The sequence below is a fragment of the Phalacrocorax aristotelis genome, chromosome 10 (assembly GCF_949628215.1).
Source record: "Phalacrocorax aristotelis chromosome 10, bGulAri2.1, whole genome shotgun sequence".
Classification (NCBI taxonomy): Eukaryota; Metazoa; Chordata; class Aves; order Suliformes; family Phalacrocoracidae; genus Phalacrocorax; species Phalacrocorax aristotelis.
Genome location: NC_134285.1, coordinates 140737 through 160290, shown reverse-complemented (window position 1 = coordinate 160290; position 19554 = coordinate 140737). Strand labels below are relative to the sequence as shown.

The 19554-nt window shown below is 41.1% G+C and overlaps 1 protein-coding gene across 5 annotated transcripts; it reads left to right on the top strand.

Moving 5' to 3' along the window:
* The first annotated feature begins 2766 nt into the window (after positions 1-2766).
* UBE2I (ubiquitin conjugating enzyme E2 I) lies at positions 2767-18001 on the top strand. 5 transcript variants are annotated; one of them, XM_075104513.1, is made up of 7 exons: positions 2767-2895; positions 8714-8792; positions 9023-9106; positions 12385-12457; positions 14094-14203; positions 14377-14456; positions 17336-18001. In XM_075104513.1, exons 2-7 carry the CDS (start codon positions 8727-8729, stop codon positions 17397-17399), a joined length of 477 nt encoding a protein of 158 aa, XP_074960614.1. In that variant the 5' UTR covers positions 2767-2895; positions 8714-8726; the 3' UTR covers positions 17400-18001. The 5 variants fall into 5 exon arrangements, with proteins under 5 accessions (XP_074960614.1, XP_074960618.1, XP_074960613.1 ...); XM_075104517.1 differs by lacking the exon at positions 2767-2895 and adding an exon at positions 3032-3077; XM_075104512.1 differs by lacking the exon at positions 2767-2895 and adding an exon at positions 3035-3268.
* Positions 18002-19554: the final 1553 nt, after the last annotated feature.

Genomic DNA, 19554 nt, shown 5'->3' with positions numbered 1-19554 from the left:
CAAATTTCCACTATACATATCTGTAGCTTCAAGTGTCTTCACTAGTTAGCAAAAGTGAAAGCATAAAAGGGACAGCAGTGCACCCTGAACCAGAAACCAGTTAATAAAGGTGACATGAGTAAGTCATTAACATCCTGTTTGGATCTTTCATGACATTTAGAGCTTATTTGGTGCTATCTTTACTTTCAGTGGGAAGTTTCACTTCAGAAAGATTAAAATGACCCCGTAAATTCATCTCTCAGTGTGCTGAAGTCTTGCCCAGCAGTCATAAACACACAGTCCATATTTATGTGACGTTCTCTGAGACTGCAATCTGCACAATTTCATCAGATAAATCCTGTGAGCAGTGTGTTAACTATTTCCCCTAAAACCCACTGCTTTTGGTAATGTCACTGGAATCACTGGAAAGGGTATACAAGAGAGTATGTTTGTCCTGGTTCTACTGTGAGCATTTGCTACTGCTGAACGATTTCTTAGCTTGAGTCACCTTTAGTCTGATTTGGCATTGCCACTATTGCACTCTTAACAGCCCTGCTGAAAGTCTCTATTAGTGCAAAAGACACCACCAGACATTCCAAATATATTTTCACCAAGTAACATGCAAGTGGTACCTTCATTAAGATCTTTGATACTCCCCTTTCCCCAAGTCATTTGGGACTGTCGGGATGCTTTCTCTACACACAGCTGCTAACTCCTCCATCTCTTCTCCAGTGCTTACTAGTTAAAAGGAATAAAGAAATTAAGGCAGATGCTGCCATAGGTATCCATGCATTAGGAAAAGAGAAAGCTGGGCAGAAGCCAGGTGCCCACAGGAAGGCAGGTATCCTAGTTTACATCCTTGAGGTACATAATTGGCTAAAGCACAGATGTGGACAGGAGCTGTTCATTCCAAGAGAACATAACTGCTGTTAAATAACTCATTTATGGAGAGAAGATAAATGATGACTTCATGAGAATAGGGCAAGTGGTCCAAGGATTTGGTTTGTTTACATGAAGGTGCAATTTTGCATTCTAAAACATTTCTGTGATATATCACTTTCTGTATTTCTCACTGCAATAGGAAGATGTTGAAACTGCCCACCAGCAGGGGAGGAATTTGAGCGTAAGGCCAGCCTTTACTGGTGGAGGTGAATCCAAAGACTAAAAAGTCAATTTCAGCTCTCTCTCTACACCTGGTACACGTGCAATGCCAAGACGAAATTCTGACCCATCCTGGAATAAGAGGCTTCTTTGATGATGTATAGCTCTTGCAAATATGTCTGTGGAAGCTTTGGAAGCAGTTCATCCTTTTCTATCTCTGCTGGCCATGAGACATCTTAGGTTTAGCTAGGTAACACACTTTTGAGATTTAAAACAAAGATTTTGCAATGTCAGGCAATTCCCCTTGCTTTGACAGCTCAGTGATTTTCTTGAGGCCAACCTAGAGAGGTAAGATCCAGAAAGACTGCTCACCCTCTCCATTCTTTCTGTAGGAGTCAAAACCAAAATAAATTTAAATGAGAATATGAATTGTTGGGGTGGGGGTGGGGAGCCTGAAAAGAGCTATAACTGACCACTCCCCTTGGATAAAAGCAGGAGCGGCTACAATTAAACCACATCTAACTTACCTTTAAAGCCCCAAGTGATGAAGGTGCCATACCCATCCTCTGTGCATTAGGCAACCTAGTGTAGTATCTTTGCCAGTAGATGGGTTTTCTTTTTAATACCTCACCTCCAGTTTTCCTACTGCAGTTCAGTGATGACAACTCGCCCCCTCCATTACGGACATGAATCATAGATTATTGTCTTACCCTGTGCAACAGCCTTTCATTTTCTCAAAGACAATTTAAAGCTCCATATTTTGTACATTATGTTTGAAGGAATACAAAAAGCAAAAAATATTAACAAAATTTTCAGTGGGAATTTTAAAAGCCAAATAGAGCAAAGCATAAACAAAAATGTCCAGCAATGCCTAAATTCATTCTGCCAGCTTTAGGTACCAGTTGTAATTTAATTGCAGATGCCTGGGGTTATGAAGGAACGGAATTCCTCCAGTGTGTTTTAATGTGCCCAGAGTGAATCACTCTTGCAGGTGCCTTCTCATGAGGTGGGAAGTTGGGCAACGAGGTTTCCAACTTCAGCACATATTTTGATCAGGGCCGATTCAAATCTAAGTGATTATTTATTGAAATAGCTAACTCTAGAGTTCCCGAGAAACTGTAATACTACATAGAACACAGTTCAAGAAACATAAACACAGACCAGTGCAAGGCATGGCTAAGTGGAGGTTTCAGGACTGAAATGTCATTAAAATTAGAAAAATAAGTCAAAGACAAGAACAGAATGTGATTCATTCCCTACATGCTACTAAAATGGCATGCTTAGAAAACAAAAACAAAACTAAAATTAAAAAAAACCAAAACCAAACAAAAAAACCCGAATGGGAAGCAAAAACTACAGTGTAAAGCACGCTGCCTCTTAAAAATCAGGTAAAACAAAAGTAAATTTGGGCCGAACACAACTGAAGGCTGCACCGGAGGAAGGCGCGGTCGGTCTCTGCTTTGCAGCCCCCCACCAACGGTCGAGAGGGCCAGTCCTCCCGACACGGCCACCCTCAGCGTCCGACCACCCCGAAGCAGCCGGGACCCGTGCCGAGCTGACCCGTCCCGCGGCAGGAGTCCCGCCCCGCCGCGCCCCTCTCTCCTTCTGACTGGCTCTCACGTCTGCCCATCACCTGCGAAAGCCCCGCCAGGGGCAGAGCCCCATTCTCCAATCAGAGGCCCGGCTGGTCACAGTGGGCGGGGTTGGGCCAGGCTCGAACGCGTCCCGGGGCAGGCGCGGCCTGCCAGACCCGCGCTAGAGCCCTCCGAGGGACCAGGCCTTTCCAGGGCGCAGGTGACTTTCCCAGCGCCCGAGGTAAAAATTCACTCAGTTTCCCGACGGGTCTTGTGGGAGCCGAGGGTCACGGGGAAGTGATTGGGACTGGGAGAACCCTGCTGGGCTTCCTTCCTGCGCTCCGTGCTCAGGCATTGTTCTGGTCGCCTCTGGGTCCTGTGTCGCGAGGATGCGTAAAGTGTGGCGGACGGATCGCGCTCAGGGTCAGACCGCGCCGGCGCAGCGGCACGGACGGGTTGGGCTGAGGGACACACGGCGCTGCCGCGCTCCGCACGGAGGGGAGAGGGAGGGAAACTCCGGGCCAGAAACAAAGGGGGGGAGCTGAGCCGGGAACATCCGGGTCATTTGCTGCCGCTTCAATCCGGGACACGCGCGGGTGCTGCGGCCGATCACGGTGAGGCCTGGCTGGGTGAGGGGCCTGGGGCGGCGGGGCCTGGTGCGGTGAGGCCTGGCGCGGCACCCGGGCGGCCCCGAGCCGTGGGAGAGGGGAGTCCGGGCTAGCGCTCGCCGCCCGTGGCGTAAGGGGACGGACAGACGCGGGGTGTACGGGCCTGGTGGCTCCTGACGCGGCCGCGCGGCTGGGCCCGCCAGCGCATCGCTGCCCGCCCGAGGCGGGCTCCGCGGCCCGCCCCCGGAGGTCTCGGTCGCCGCGGGTCGAGGCTGCCGAGAAGGGCTGGGTACCATCGAGCCTGCGCGGAGCGGTCCCCGCCCCGACGTTACTTGCCTGGGAGCCCGCGGTGGGCGCCGGGGTGCCCTGAGCAGGCCCCGGACGCTGGCCCCTGCCCCTTCGCGGGGCCCGCGGGAGCGGCGGCCTTGGCGGGGGTAGGCGGTGCTCGGCCCTGCCGCGGCTGCTCCGAGCGGAGTTACTTGGACGGTCGGCACCGAGACCTATTTCTTTTAGGGCTCCTCGCGGCTCCTTTTGTTGTGCTTCTTGCGAGTCGGAGCCGTTCGGCTGGTACCGCCTCTCCTACCGTTTTAATGCCGCAGGCAGGAGGAGACAGACTTCCAGTCCAGAGTTAACATGCTTTGGTTAAACCTCAGCCCTCGGCTTTCTCCACCCTTCTGAAAAGTAAAGTTTGTATAGTTTTGGGGCAAACTACTCCAACTGATAATTTCTTCCTATGTCATTATTTAACCTGCAAAGTAAAAACGCGAGGCTAGCAATCTTAACAATTTTTTGGTTTTGTTGTTTGGAATTAGCAAGAACTGTTGAAAGTTCTTGACACTTAAAGACCATGTGGGTTATATAATCAGAGATTTGTCATGGGTCAGAACTGTGGGTGTGATTGCTGTTCCTGTGGCATGGGAGCACTTCTTTGCAAGACTTGCTTTTTGTGTTTGGAAGTAGGTTCCCTCCTCTTTCCCATCAGACGGTATGGATGGGTAAGATGATCTGTAATGGAACACAAAGTTTGTGCCTACGATTAGTGTGTTGGTTTTGTTCTGCTTTTTTTTTTTTTTTTTTTGAAAATAGGTAGTAGTAACAGCAGCAGAGGCAAGCTACTGAGTAAATTTGGAAGTTTCTGCTAATAGAGAGTTGATAGCAGTAAACGGGGCAGTGCTACCTCTTAATGCCATGGTGTGTTTGGGGGGATTAAAACCAAACAAAATGTGAAAACTGGTCTATTAGGCTTATGTGGCCCCTGCAAGTAGGGTTCACATATTTCCTCAGGTACAAAAGTATGTGTTCTTTTCAGTGATGTAGCGCATAAATATGTTGGGACTTCAATTCTGTTTGTTAGCAGTAAATTTCTCAGGTGAAGAAAACAGATGTGATATTTAAAAAAATAAAAGCCCTAAGAACTGGGGTTTTTGGGGCTTTTTGTGTGGTTTTGGTGGGGGCTGTGTGGTGGTTGGGGCTTTTTTGGTGTGTGTTGGTTTGTTATATTTTGGTGTTTCTTTTAGTTGTAACTATTTCAGATTAGTAGAGGTGTCTTGTGTTTGTGAAGTATTTCAAAAGCGTACAAGACCTAAACATAACGTACAGATATTTGGGCAAACTACTATTCCAAAGCAGAGAGAGGGGAAAAAACCCAAACAAACAATGCATATAAATTATTGAAGAAGATAAAAGTACCAGTAAGAATATTGTATCTTCAGGTTTAATATGCACTTAGTGTCTCACTCCTACTTGTTACTGCATAACTTCTGAGACCAAAGTGTATATTGAGATGATCAGTCTCTGTTTGTCCTATCTCAAGCTCCAGAACTAAAGTTCAATTTTTTTACTGAAGAGCTGCTAGACAGTATATATTGGTAATTTGTTAATAGATTGATTTGCTTTTGAGGGGATGCTTATCTAATGAGATCTTAATTTTTTCTGTGGGCTTTCAATCTTCTTTGTCTCTAATCTCTACTTGGTAGTAGTTTGTGGTGAGGTTTAGATGCTCGTCTGCCCTTGTCAGGGTAACTGAAGCCTGTGGAGTCCATATATATGAAGCCTGTGGTCTCTCATATACAGTTAAATTTTGAATGTAGTCTATCAGTGCTTAACTAAGTCATATGCCTCAAGATTTGAAGAGGTATTTATAGTACATAAGAAAATCTTTAATTTACTAAGGCACGGTATAGTGCATAACCAGTTGCAAAAGCAAGCAGGATACAGAGCCTGAAAACTTGTTTGGTTTTTTTTTTCCTGTTGAAAAGTTACTTGATTGGTGATGTTCTGTAGGACATACATTGTTTATATGCCCTCTGAGAAGCTGGTATTTCCCTTGAGGTGCATGTAATTAATTGGCTTTTAGCCACAAAGAATATATTTCATGTGTTTGAAAGCATCCTGTAATATTTTTCTTGGCAGAAAAGGTAGCCAAGTTGCTAAACGATCTAAGAATATTTGAATGGTTAATGAGCACAAATATTTTTCTCAAATTATTGTGGGAACATTAGTATTATTACAGTGGACCACCAGGTACTAACAGTACAACTGAAGTTCTGCCATATATTCAGTAGTTCATTTACATCCATTGCAAGGGTATGGGCTCACAAAATATTTAAAATTACTCCCTGTATAATTTGGTTAAGGGAGAGTTTTTTTGTTCTGACGGTGTCTTTTCAGTGGCTCCACATCCTCTGCCTGTGAACAGACTAAAATCTGAAGTGATGTGTACAGTTTGTGTTGACTCAGTCCTGCAAATCTTCTGTCATAACCAAGATACAGACATGTGTGGGAATACTAGAGGAATATTGGACTGAATACAGGGATTTTTTGTGTGCATGTTTACTGAGCGTTAATGGTCCCTTTTAAAAAGCTTTATCTGACATCAGTTTAATTGCTAGTTTAAAGTTGAAATTATGGATTATGGTCATCCATGTAAAACTAACTTTGAAAAACAGTTAGACTGAGGGATTTGAAATACCACCTGTCCTAGGAACTGCATAAAACTCTTAATCTGGAGCTTCTAAACACATGCAGTTAATATATGTGAACTGCTAAGACACTTTTGATGCTGTGTAAATACTTAAATTGGAAGTGTGCTGTCTTCTAATCTTTAAAGGTTATAGCTTGTGAACATGAGATGAGCATATCTACGTACCTTACATGGAATAGGCCAGTGCCTGGTAAATCTTATCAGCATGAACATCATGGTGAAGGGCATAGCATGAGCCAGCACCGTGCCCTTGTGGCCAAGGGAGCCAACGGTGTCCTGGGGTGCACAAAAAGAAGTGTGGCCAGCAGGGCGAGGGAGGTTATCCTCCCCCGCTGCTCTGCCCCAGTGAGGCCACATCTGCAATGCTGTGTCCAGTTCTGGGCCCCCCAGTTCAAGACAGGGAACTGCTTTAGCAAGCCCAGCGCAGAGCTGCCAAGATGATCAGGGGGCTGGAGCTTCTCCCTTGTGAGCCCAGGCTGAGAGGCCTGGGTCTGTTCAGCCTGGAGAAGAGAAGACTCAGGGGGGATCTCATCAATGCTTATAAATATCTGAAGGGTGGGTGTCAGGTGGATGGGGCCAGACTCATTTCAGTGGTGCCCAATGACAGGACAAGGGGCAACGGGCACAAGCTGGAACATGGGAAGTTCCACCTGAACATGAGGACAAACCCCTTTGCTGTGCGGGTGCCAGAGCAGTGGCACAGGCTGCCCAGAGGGGCTGTGGAGTCCCTTCCATGGAGACATTCACACCCCACCTGGACGCAGTCCTGTGCCCCTGCTCTGGGTGTCCCTGCTCAAGCAGGGGGTGGGACAACATGAACTCCAGAGGGCCCTTCCAACCCCCACAATTCTGTGATTCTGATTCTGTGATTAATGTGTTAGATTTTTAAAACAAGGATCTTGGAGACCAGGTCTTACGAGGAGTGGCTGAAGGAACTGGGGTTGTTTAGCCTGGAAAAGAGGAGGCTGATGGGAGACCTTAGTGGGTGTCGGTCTCTTCTCCGAAGCCACTAGTGATAGGACAAGAGGAAACGGCCTTGAGGTGCATCAGGGGAGGTTTAGATTGGATATTAAGAAAAATTTCTTCACTGAGAGTGGTCAAGCATTGGAACAGGCTGCCCAGAGAGGTGGTGGAGTCACCGTCCCTTTGGGTATTCAAAAAACATGTAGACATGGCACTTCAGCACATGGTTTAGGAGGCCTGGGGGTGTTGGGTTAATGGTTGGACGTGATGATTTTGGAGGTCTTTTCCAACCTTAATGATTCTATGAACTTTGTGAGCTCCAATTCATATGGTTATAGTAGTAGACTGCAATACTCTTACAAGTAATCTGCCTATTAATAGAATGTGAATTTTGCATAATTCTTTACCAGTGTTTAATTGTTTGTTTTAATAGAGTGGTAACACTCCTTTTTTTAATTCTGTGGGCTTATTTAGTGGAAGAACTCTACTCTCCTGGCTGTCATAAAGGCTTGTTAGTTGCGTGTGGAGTTGAGAACAAATTGGCCTGACTTCTCCAACTGCCAAGTATCAGCTCTTACTTAAAATGTGTAGACGTGCAGTAGGGAGGAGGATTAAAAACCTTCACTGGAGTTTCTTTTGACCACGTGGCTAATGAAACCCTGAGTTAAAATACAGTTTGAGAATGAAAAATAAACTCTAGCTTTGACTACTGTTCTGGGTGAATGGAGAATCGTCCCCTGAGTTTGAAAGTACCACTCTGTTGCAACCATTATGTCTAGAACTGTTCTTGCATCATATGCAGTAGTGACCTGTGCTTTACATGTTTCTTCTGCAGTTTCAGTCACCATGCTTGGCTGTTGCTAAGGCAGTGAAGGTGCAGAAAGATCATTCAGTTTATACTGGAATTGAAAACCTGCACTGTGGAATGAGTGGGCCACTGGCTCTTCCTTAGCTCAGTTCTGTATTGCTGTCTGCTCATGCTGCTGTCTAGAAATTGTGTAATGGCATCACTGCAAAACTGAGGTGATTCCATTAAGTTCTGTGCCTGTGTTGCTTTTATGTAGCATACTGGCTATCAACAGGAATTTACAGTCTAAAAATAACATTTCTTATTCCCCTGTTTGCCAGAAACAGGAGCGGTACGGGTGTACGCTGACAGAAGAAAGCCATACCTTTTGTGGCGTAGTAAGGAGACAAACAGGTGTTTGTCAGTCGCACAAGTAGGAGGTCTGAGCACTTTTCCCATTTCTAATAGTGTTTTGGTTGTCAAGGTACTGTTACAGTAGTTTCTAAGATGTAGTTCAAATATAAAACACAAGGTGGGGATAGTATTTTGTAAGTCAAGTCCAGTACTAAGAGGTTGTTGACATGGGGAAACTGTTATTCCTGATTTTAACTGGAGGCCAAAATATTTCCTGAGTGAGCAGGGCTTATAAACAGGTAATAGAATGTGTGTTTACACTATAAGTAAACGTTTATACTAAAAGCAATTATTTTTGTTTTAGAGGGACTCTGAATATGTCTGGCATAGCTCTTAGCAGACTTGCACAGGAGAGAAAAGCCTGGAGAAAAGATCATCCATTTGTAAGTATGAGAACTGTCAAACTTCTAACTCTGCAGTTATTTTGGTGTTCTGGTTGTTTGCTTGTCTTTACCCTGAGGTGGTTTTTTAAAAAACTTTTTCTTAAGAAAAAAGCTGCTTAAAACTATGTAGTACAAAAAGAAATAACTCTCTGTAAAGATAAAATATGTCATGAAGTATTCTAAATACATCTTCTGAAATGCTCACCCTTTGGCTTTTTGCTTCAATTCAGGGATTTGTAGCAGTACCTACAAAAAATCCAGATGGCACAATGAATCTAATGAATTGGGAGTGTGCTATTCCAGGAAAGAAAGGGGTAAGACTTCGTGTTGTCCTAACGTTTCACTTACGATGGAAAGTAACATAAGCCTTCTCATGCACTACACTGACAACTGAGAGTATAACTTACACATAGTTTTACAGCTTGGACACTGCTGCTACTTTAGAAACCAGGTGGAGTGGGCTAAGACGATATTGGACAAAATAAACAATGAGCCTATTCAACTGTTGGCACTGAACACCTTAAAAGTTTTCAGAGGAGTATGTAAGAATCCTGCCTTGACCAAACTTGAGGCTGTCTCCTGCTTCATGCCAGGGTTTATTGTGACTTCTGTTCTTACTTAAACGCTGGTTTAAGCTGTAAAGCTTGAAAATTAATGCTACCGAAATGTTGCCTCTGTTGATTAACTGCCGGTACCCTTTTTTGTCTACGAAATAGACCCTATAGTTCTAGAGAAGTGCAGTAGCACTGTTTTTAACTTTTTGGATTTAATGGAAAATAATTCTGTGTTATCAACATGGAATCTCATTGCCTTCTGTTTTATGGAATTTTCTCTTTTTGTATTAGGGCCAGAAGAATAGAACTCTAACATAGTTTATTTTTCTCTGATTTCACTTGTGCTTCTGTGTCCTTTTCCTTATAATAACAAAGGAGAGGCAAAAGTGTGTAGAGACCAGAATTGTTTATTTTTATCAGCTTGTTTTGGTTCTAGGGGATAGGACAAACACAAACTTTCAGGTGGAATTAATCATTAATACATGAAACTTCATTGATTTTTTTTTTTTGTACACTACCATTATAACATCTCATTCTGGGCAGAATCTTGTATTTTTCAAGACGTTACTTAGCATGGAGAGATTATTCTTGAAATCATTGGATGCAGTTTTTTCTGAGAATACTGTTAATGGTGGGTTTCATCCTTTTGGGTCTTTAGTGTTTTGCATTGGATGTGGGACTTCTTTTGTTGCTTTGTGTGTTCTGCTACCTCTTGCCAACTTGATTAGTCCCCTTAAGGTCTTGTTTCTTAGATTCTGAGAAGACAAAGTGCATAGGCAAAACCTGCAGATTCTATACTACTGGCTCAGTTTAATGCTGAATGTGGCACTGCTGTTATGGTTACAACTTAGCTCAGTACTTCGGTGTTTGTCTGCACAGCTAAAGTTCTTAAAGATAAAGTTCTTAAAAATAATTTAACAGTGTAAGGAAAAACTGGCCCCCTTGTGTTCTCCCAAAACAAGGTTATCCCTTTTAATAGCCAGTTATGTACCTAATCAAGATGTCAGCTTTTAAATACTTAGGTAGAATCTTCATGCCACACAGATTCTTCGTGCTACTGCTTTAAAGTTTTGTAAACCACAAAACGGAGTGAACAAGACCCTTAAAGCCACCTTCTTGCCTCCTAGAAAATGCATCACATCAGGAAAAGATAAGTTATGCTCATGTAATTTCTGGTAAAGATTTATTTTAAAAAATCAGGGTTTTTACTTGAGTAAAAATGCCTTCTCTTTAACAATAAACAGCGTGCCTTGGTCATCTCTACCAGACCAACCAGTTGCTCTCTATTGCCTTTGTTTTTGGAGGCCCACTGTACTGCAGCTGCTTCCCTTAAGACAGATGAGTAGTTGAAACCACCAAAATTGTGTGGCTGACAAGAAAGCAGAAGTGAAGTGGTGTTAGTCCTTGGTTGGATATCTCCAGTCACTTTTTTGACAGCAAATCACTTCTTAGCTACCTAGAACTTGACTTGAAGAACATCTGCAACCTGTCCAGTAATGCAGTACAATCTATATGATACTGCTGTCATACTATTTTCTTAGTAAGGCTTTTGAGTATCTGCTATCTTTCATCTGTAAGGTATGTTGCTCCATCAGAAAGACAGGAAAAACTTCTGTTGACTGTTCTGGTGTTCTACTTGAAGAAATTATTAAAAGCTATTTGTCTTTGTCTGTGACTGAAAGCAAACAAAATAGGAAAAGTTTATTCTATCAAAAGGTTCCTCTCTTCGAAAATGGACAAGTTTGTCCCCTCTAAGATAGTATGGAGAACAGATATTTCTATTTGTTGACAACCAACTACAGCTGTTCAGAACAAGTTCTTTAAATACACTATAGCAAATGTAATCAAACTAATTTGCTTTTTAAAATATGGTAATCTTAGTATTCTATAGCGTGTTTTTTTCCTATTCTAGCTTGAGACTTTGCCAACAGGTGTGCTTGGGGGGGCTGTTGGTGGGTTTTTCTTTCCTTTTTTCGTTTTTCCTTCTGTTAAAAATCACATAATTCAGGTAGGAAAGAATTATGTATTTCATCCTAAGGTGGCCTTCAAGGATACCTGTCTGTTCCTGAGGATAATATTTGATCATTTATGCTGATAAGATGTAAGGCCACCTTTACTCCACTTGCTTCCCTTGCAGTATTTCCATATCAAGGTCAAGTTGCAGAGAAGTGGTCTGAATTTTACATATATAATAAACTTTTCTGTATTTCTACACTTCTTACCAGAAATCAGTTTGTCAGAAGATTGGCTTTTTTCCTTATTTCTAAGTAAGATGACAAGGAAGTATATATTTGAGACAAGCTTTTGGTTCTTTGCTAGACGTTTTTTCCTTGTTTATATCACCCTTCTGAGTAGTGCTGTGTTACTTGGTCTGCTCTGTAGCATGGGAACTGTTCTTGTCAGTGCTCTTCCCGCTTTCTGATGAGGTTAAAAAGCCGCTTAGAATTTCTGTTACAAAAAAGGTGTAATCTGTGAGACTACTTGCTACCACATGCAGGCAGGGTTAGTTTAGTGAACCTCGTATTAACTGTAGTGATACTGCAGTACTGTCCAAATTTTTTGTTCATTTGTGGTTTTCTTAGGCACATTCTTGTGAGGCAAAATAGAAACCATTTACATCCACGTGCTTAAGGAGTATATCTATAACCTGTCTTCTTAGAATTATTTTAAGTGGGTGTATAATGGCTCCTTCCTCATTGCATGTGTAGCATGTAAAACTTTAGAAGTTTTCTGTTCATCTATGTACTGTGAAAATTTTAGTTGTATGTGGAATTGTCAGTGATGATCCTGACTACTGATGAATTGGCACCACTTATTAGCTGTAATGAAGTGGAGAAGCAGGGTTTTCTTCAACTACTTATAGGTAGGATAACTTGTCCTGGTCTAGACAGCATGCTACAGTGTGGGACAGCTATTTTCTACTGTGTAGCAGAAGGATGTCTCGTGCTTTGCCTGAGAAGCTGTGTTCTTGATAAGCTTTTTTCCACAAGTGGTTTTTTTTCTTTCTGTAATCTAAACTCTACCTTAATTTTTTGTAGACACCATGGGAAGGAGGCTTATTTAAACTACGGATGCTTTTCAAGGATGATTACCCTTCTTCACCCCCAAAATGTAAGTGAAATGACTAAAACTCATGGGTTTATTAGAACAACGTTAACCTGATCACTTGAGGTTCTATGAATGGTTATTACTTTCTTACAGTTTTTTTAAAGGAAAGTTGCTTTTTTTCCTACTACCACTTTCCATTTACAAAGTTGTGATGAAATGACTTAAGTGCTCAATATAACAAAATTAGGAGGGGAGGGGGACTGCCCTGTGGGTTTCCTCAAAGTTTGGCAAAAGCACCACTTGAAGTATTAACTACTTACTCAATGCTCTTTGGAAACTAATAGGTAGGCATGGCTAGACCAAACCCCTTTGTGTGTTCTTACTGTAAAGCTGGTCTTCTAAGCCAAGAACTCAAAAGGCAAAACACTTGGGAAAACAAATAAAAATTCTGTCAAATCTTTTCAACAACTCACTCTAAATCATAGATCAGTTCTTTTACTAGTACTGTGTACAACGATATCTTCAGATACTTAGTTTCCTTGTTAAGTTTTAGAATTTTCCTTATACCATCTCAAACTTAACTACTTTAAAATCTGAAAACATCTATTGTCCTGCCTAGTTTCTTGGTTCTTGAATTGGCTACTGTCTCAAATCAATGACAGTGATTACAGATGGCTCTTGACAGCAGTTCGTCATTTCATTTTAGTATTTCAGCTGTACTGGTTGTCTTGGCTACTCCTTTTGTTTGTTACCACCTACATACATGTGACACCAGAGGAAACTAGAAAATATTTAACATTAGTATCTTAAGAAATGCCAACTAGCACATCCTGCAAGTGTTAAATGAACTGTCATGCCTTAAAATAAGATGTATATGTGTCTGTAAGACTTCTTACCAACGTAGCTTCTGAGTTCCTACTGAACTTCATTGAACAGCTCAGAAGCAAGATATGCTTGTGATGTCAGATGGATTAGAAAACTGTACTAACATGTAGATATTTCATATAATGCTAAACAGATGTTCATTACATTACTCAAGATGGTGGCTGTTGCATTTAAGTTCTGTAAAGATTCCAGAAATGCCAGAATATAGATTGAGTGGCAGGAGAATGGCACAAAGCTACTCATTCAGTCAGTTTTGCAACTGAGACTTGGTTCCTCTTACTCAGTGCATCTTGATTATTCATAAAGGAAAAGTGAAACTGAAAAAAAGGTAGAAACTTAATCATCTTTGAATGGAACTCTCAGTGTTTTAAAGTGAGGAGAGAAGGAGAGTGAAGGGCAGTATCTTTCCTCTATATAGTAGTATGTGAGACTCTAAAGACAGGATTGGTTTAAAAAACTCTCTATTACAAAGCAGCTACGAGCTATTTTGTCAGTTTCCATTTCTAAACCAAAAGATCACTGGACACAGTGATAGTGTTAAACTGTCTGGATTGATATCACAGATGTAATGGAGTTCCTGCTTTAGGTGCAGGCTAAGCCAAGAAGAAAACCAGTAATGGTAGTTCCAGAAACCTGTGTGGGGATTTTTGAGGGGCAGGGGTGTCTTTGGCCAGTTGTTTTGGGTTTCGTGTTGGGTTTTTTGTTTTGTTTTTTGGTGGGGTGGGGTGTTGGGCTTTTTTTCCCCACTGATCTAAACCAACTCTCTGGTCTTAGTCTTAGCGCTGCATGCAAGTAACTCTCTTTTCTTTATCAGGTAAATTTGAACCACCATTATTCCACCCAAATGTGTATCCTTCAGGCACAGTGTGTCTCTCCATCTTAGAGGAGGATAAAGACTGGAGGCCAGCAATCACAATTAAACAGGTAATTAATTACACTTAGACATATTCTTAGCCCTTTTAGTTGCTTTGCTTGCTTATCTTATGTGAATGTAAGATAATGACTGTGTGTTTCTACAGTTGGTTTCTAAGGGTTTTTTAATTGAATGTCTCTTAGTAATATCCATGCCTATTTTACTTCTATTCCTTCCTCCACAGATCTTGTTAGGAATACAAGAACTTCTAAATGAACCAAATATTCAAGACCCAGCTCAAGCAGAGGCTTACACAATTTACTGGTAAGTATCTTTGCACAGTAGCTTGAAGGCTGTCATATTGCTTACAGCTGTCTGTTTCTTACACTGTAACATGCAAATGTTTTTAGGAATGATCAGGGGAATTTTCTTAGCTTTGTGGCAGTATACTGTGGAGATGCCTAGCGTGTGCTAAACTTAAAAAAGACAGTAACTTCATGGTTAATAGGCTAGTGGAGCTTTTAGTAGCATCGCAACAGCAATGAAGTGTGAAGACTCCTTCAGTTAGACCATGATTCTCGTCCTGGTTCTATCCCAACATAGCCTTTAGGGGAAAGGGTTCTGAGTAGTAGGATGAGGCGTAATGATTTCATGAGACCAGTAATAGAGGAGACTGAACTAGGTGACAAGTCCCATTCATCAGTATAGGAGTAACTTATGTCCAGTAGTGGGTACGTGTAAGTACTTGTGCCTGAAGGATAAAGGAGAGCTTTTGTGCTTGCCATAGGGAATATGCAGTGTTTTGTGAAAATTAGATCTTCCAAAAGAATAGGTTAAAAAGTACAGAAAGCTTGTAGCTTTAGCAAAATGAAGTTTGCAGTAGTTAGGAAAGGTGACAGTTTGTAAGTTAAAATACTCCTTCTTTTGTTTTGTTTAGGCTTAACCTTAAAATTTTTCCACCATTAAAAAAATGGATGGCTGAATTATAATCTTTAGGGAAGTAAAACACTTTAAACAAATGCTTTTGGCACTGACAGCTACTGAAATAATGACCAAGATGGAAATGTGGAATTACTGTTCTGGACAGAAGAAAAGTCTCCAGGAGAGTGCCAAGTCTGAAAAATGGCATTTCATGAGACTTCATGTGCAAGCTATGTCAAAAATGTCTGTTAAAGAATCCTAGTGCAAAGGAAACATAGGGATGGGTAGTGCATCTTGGGTTTAATGAAAGGCTTCACTCAATGTTATTTTTTAAGTATCTGCTGAAGACGTAATGGGACTGAGTGTGCATGGAGGACAGTTAGGTGGCCACAGTTGTAGACAGCACCTTCCGGAGCCAGTAGTGATGAAGTGGGCCTTCCCTGGCCTGCCCCCGCCCTTTTTTTTATTTATTTTGTAAAAAAAAAGAAAAGGACACTCTGAGGGAGTATGAGGCACAAGTAATATACTTCTATACATGTATTAGTAGGCTGTATGTTTTATTTTTATTGCCTCACACACATGCATGTACAAAAAGTCTTTGCTAGTCGTTTCTGCTTTATTGTGCTTCTAGAAAAAATCTATTGAGAATAAACTATTACATGGTTTTTGTTACTTCAAGTATATGTACTCTCCCATTTATCCTCTTCATGTCTTTTGGACATGCATAGTGTTTCAGATGGGTTACTATATTTCTGCAGTCTGAGAGTGGGTCTCTTACTAAATGAGTAAACTCGTGGAAGCAGCTCAACAGAGCAGGTTTTGTATGCATCTGTAATTTCATATAGTTGATAAATACTCGGAAGATTCAGTGTTGTTTAAATAGATGTCTTTTAGTCAAGTTAAACTTAAAGAATAAACTTTTGTAATCAAAACAAGAATACTTGTTCTCCTTCTCAGGATTGCTTTGGTACTGTTGCTCTGTAACTCTAGCACTCCTAATGTGCTAACCTACTTCCTCTTATCTGCTCTAGGCATGCAGAGTCTACTATGGCAGGCATTCTCTTGTGTGGATTCTGAGGGTGTGAGACTTAAGAGCTAGGTTGTGTTCTTATGTGACAGTGCAATATAACTTAAACAAAAATTTTAGAATGTAGGTTGTAAATTTCTTTTATGAGAAGAAACTATTTTCAGTCTGTTTGGTGATTGTTCATTGGATGTGACCAAAGTTGGCTTCATTTCTTCTTCCCCCCCAAACTGTCAACTTCTGAGGATATAATTTGCTGCCTCTTTTTTTTTTTTTTTTTACCGCAGCAAGCCTTCATAGCTGAAAGTAAGTTAAGTTTACTGCAAAGCTGTCTGCAAAACCTAGTCACTGTAAGCTACCTTTGGCACAAGAGTAATGGTAACGAATTTTTGTTTAGCTCTTGACTGACACTTCTGACAGCTAATACAACATATGGTGTTGAATGTAAATGGATGTTCTACTAAGCTACTACCATCCCTTGTTGGCCCAAGAATAGAAAACTACGAACTTGCCCTTTTACGTGTTAAGTCTGAGGCTTAATGGCTGGTCATAATTCCTTGAAGTAGTACTTGCTTGTTTGATCAGTCTGTAGCAAGGATGCTAGACTTGGTGAACTATAGTGTTTTTATCAAAATATTGAGCTAGTTTTTTCTCAGCTGAAGGTGAGGATGAAGCTAACATTGTGAGTCAGGGTCTGCAGAGATAAAGGCTGAAACTACCATACCATTATTATTTTCCCATTTCTTAAAGAGCACTTCTCCTGTCTCCCCAAAGCAGTAATGATGATACTTTAAAATCATATGAAGTCCACCAACTGTTAGTGAACTGCTCTCATCAACCACTTTGTGCTGTTACGATACTGGAATTTAGTATGAATGACCTCAGGTCTTAACATGGGGAGTGGAAAACATGTTCAGATGAACAAGAATGCTTGCATGTAAGGTACAACTGGCCTTGAGAGGGAGCAGGGACGAACCTGTTTATAGAGACTGGTATGGTATGAAGTCAGATAGTACAATCATTTGACAACAGATGAAGTTTGGGAAGTAACTAGTGAAACAGTACCTTACTTCCCTCCACAGGAAATTATCAGGGTAATCGTCAAGAAAAGCCTTTAATATATTGTAGTGTTCGGTGAATTCCTATCTAGCGGTTTTGCCTTCAGCAATGACTTAGCTTCATATTAAAGAGAAGAACAATAACTCTATGGCCTCTGATTTCTCAAGCTGTAATTACCCTTTCTCTCTCTTCTATTCAGCCAAAACAGAGTGGAATATGAAAAGAGGGTTCGAGCACAAGCCAAGAAGTTTGCACCATCATAAGCATCTGTCATGCAGCATCTTAAAAAGGAAGGGATTGGTCTGGCAAGAACTTGTTTACAAAACTTTTGCAAAATCTAATGTTGCTATGTACAATTAATATCCACTTAGGGGAGGGGGTTGTATGTGTGCCATTTTCCATATTCGCCACTTGTATACAGTTCTAAATTTGCTGAATTGCCCCCAGTTTTTTCATACAGGGTCTCTTCCTTCAGTCTTTTGTATTTTTGATTGTTATGTAAAACTTGCTTTTATTTTAATATTGATGTCAGTATTTCAACTGCTGTAAAATTATAAACTTTTATACTTCTATAAATTCACTAGTATCTCTAGTTACTTTGCTATCTGATGCAGGCATGCTTTAAAATGTTAGAACTATATTTAGCCTCTAGCTGGCTGTATGAAAAAAAAAAAAAAATCATGCCCTCCACCCCCTTCCCTCCCTGAATTTGTTTTTCTATCTTTCAGAAACTAGGTTGTTATTGCTTAAGAACCTCTGAGATCCAAAGTCAGCCAGCATCCTTATTCTGCATCACTTCCTTTGTGTTTATATGGCGTTCTGTCTGTGTTGCTGTTTAGAGTAAATAAACTGTTTATATAAAGGGCTTTGTTTCATTTATCTTCATTAAAATTATTAAAAGACTGCCATTTAAATGGCTCTGAACACAATTCAGTGCAAGTCCTGTTTTTAAGGCCTGTGATGCTGCACTTACCTTCTGTTTAGATATTGCCTTCATTTCTTTTCCCATCCCCAACATGAATGCAGCCCTTCTTTGTGCCCTGAGTGGTAATTGCAGCTATTCACCTTTAATCAGTTCCTTAAACAGGTTACAGAACTCTGACTAGCTAGAGACCAATTGCTTACTGTGCATAATGGGATCAACATACTGGTGTGACCACGTTAACATATAACACAAGCATTAGACTAATACAAACAATAATAGAAGCTGTCCAAGGAATGCAAGGGTACCTACATACCTGGGGATTTTAAATGGTACTTGTTTATCAGAAATACTTCTGTGCCTTCTTCCATATGTCAATGTATATAGCTTTTAGGAAAAGGACATGCTCTATGCAATTACAGTTTCCTTCTGTAAAGGAAATCAGTTAAATTATGTAAGTTATTTTCATGTATGTCAAGCTGATATGCCCTCTATTAAACTTTCACTGCTCTTTTTATTGTATTTTTTTTTAGTCAAAATCATTCTGCAAAACAAATGAAGTGTGAAAGGCTTTGTTCCATCTGGGCTGTCGCTTCTTCAGTACTTTTGTTATTAAATGGCTACTGCTGGAGACTTAAGTTATTCTAAGTGTGATACAGCTCTGTTCTCAGATCTGTTGTGCTTGTCTGTATTTGATTATGATAGCCTTATAACATAAAAGCATTCCCCCAAATTAGAATAGCTAACACACTCAGATTAGTCTTAGTCCTTCAAAAATTGTGTAGGAGTGCTTTCTTGTCACTGTCTAGAAATGCTTGTTACAACAGCTGATTTGGCAAAGACTTCACGTGCTTGGGGTGGGAAAGTGAGTAATTGAGAAATCAAGTTAAAGAGACCCTGTCAAATTCTTTTACTTTGGCTTTTTTTCCTTTTTAAAGGGAAATGGAATATTTGTACCACTAAAACTGTGACACCCAATTCTAGTCCAGTAGGGCCAGCATTTAATCTCTCTAGTGGAGGAGGGTTAAGAGGTGAAAATCTTGCTGCGACTTGAACAACTTGTATATATGAAGGTAACGCTATGAGTTGTCCTCAGTATCTCCAATTCTACTGCAGTTGCTGAAATTTAGGTTTAAGTAAGTTCCAGTTGGATGCTGGAAACTCAAGAGAGCAAGCTAGTTAAACGTACAGAAAACAACTGCTAACAGTGGCACTTTCACTGTATCAAACTGGCAGGCGCATGAAAAAGTGAACTGGGATACTAGTGCCGATGAGTCTCTGACTCAAATCTAAGGGCCAGACAACATGTATTTCTGATTGATTTCCAATTTGACTATTTTTTCCTTTGTTTCAATTCTGTTTGGTTTCGCCAGTACATCAAGTGGTGAGAATGAAGGTAGACAGCATTGCTGAAACGGTTATCTGAACTTGCATGGTACAGTTCTGGTCATAAAGTGCCAAAACATTGTCTGTTGCTTAGGGCTGTCTATCAGAGT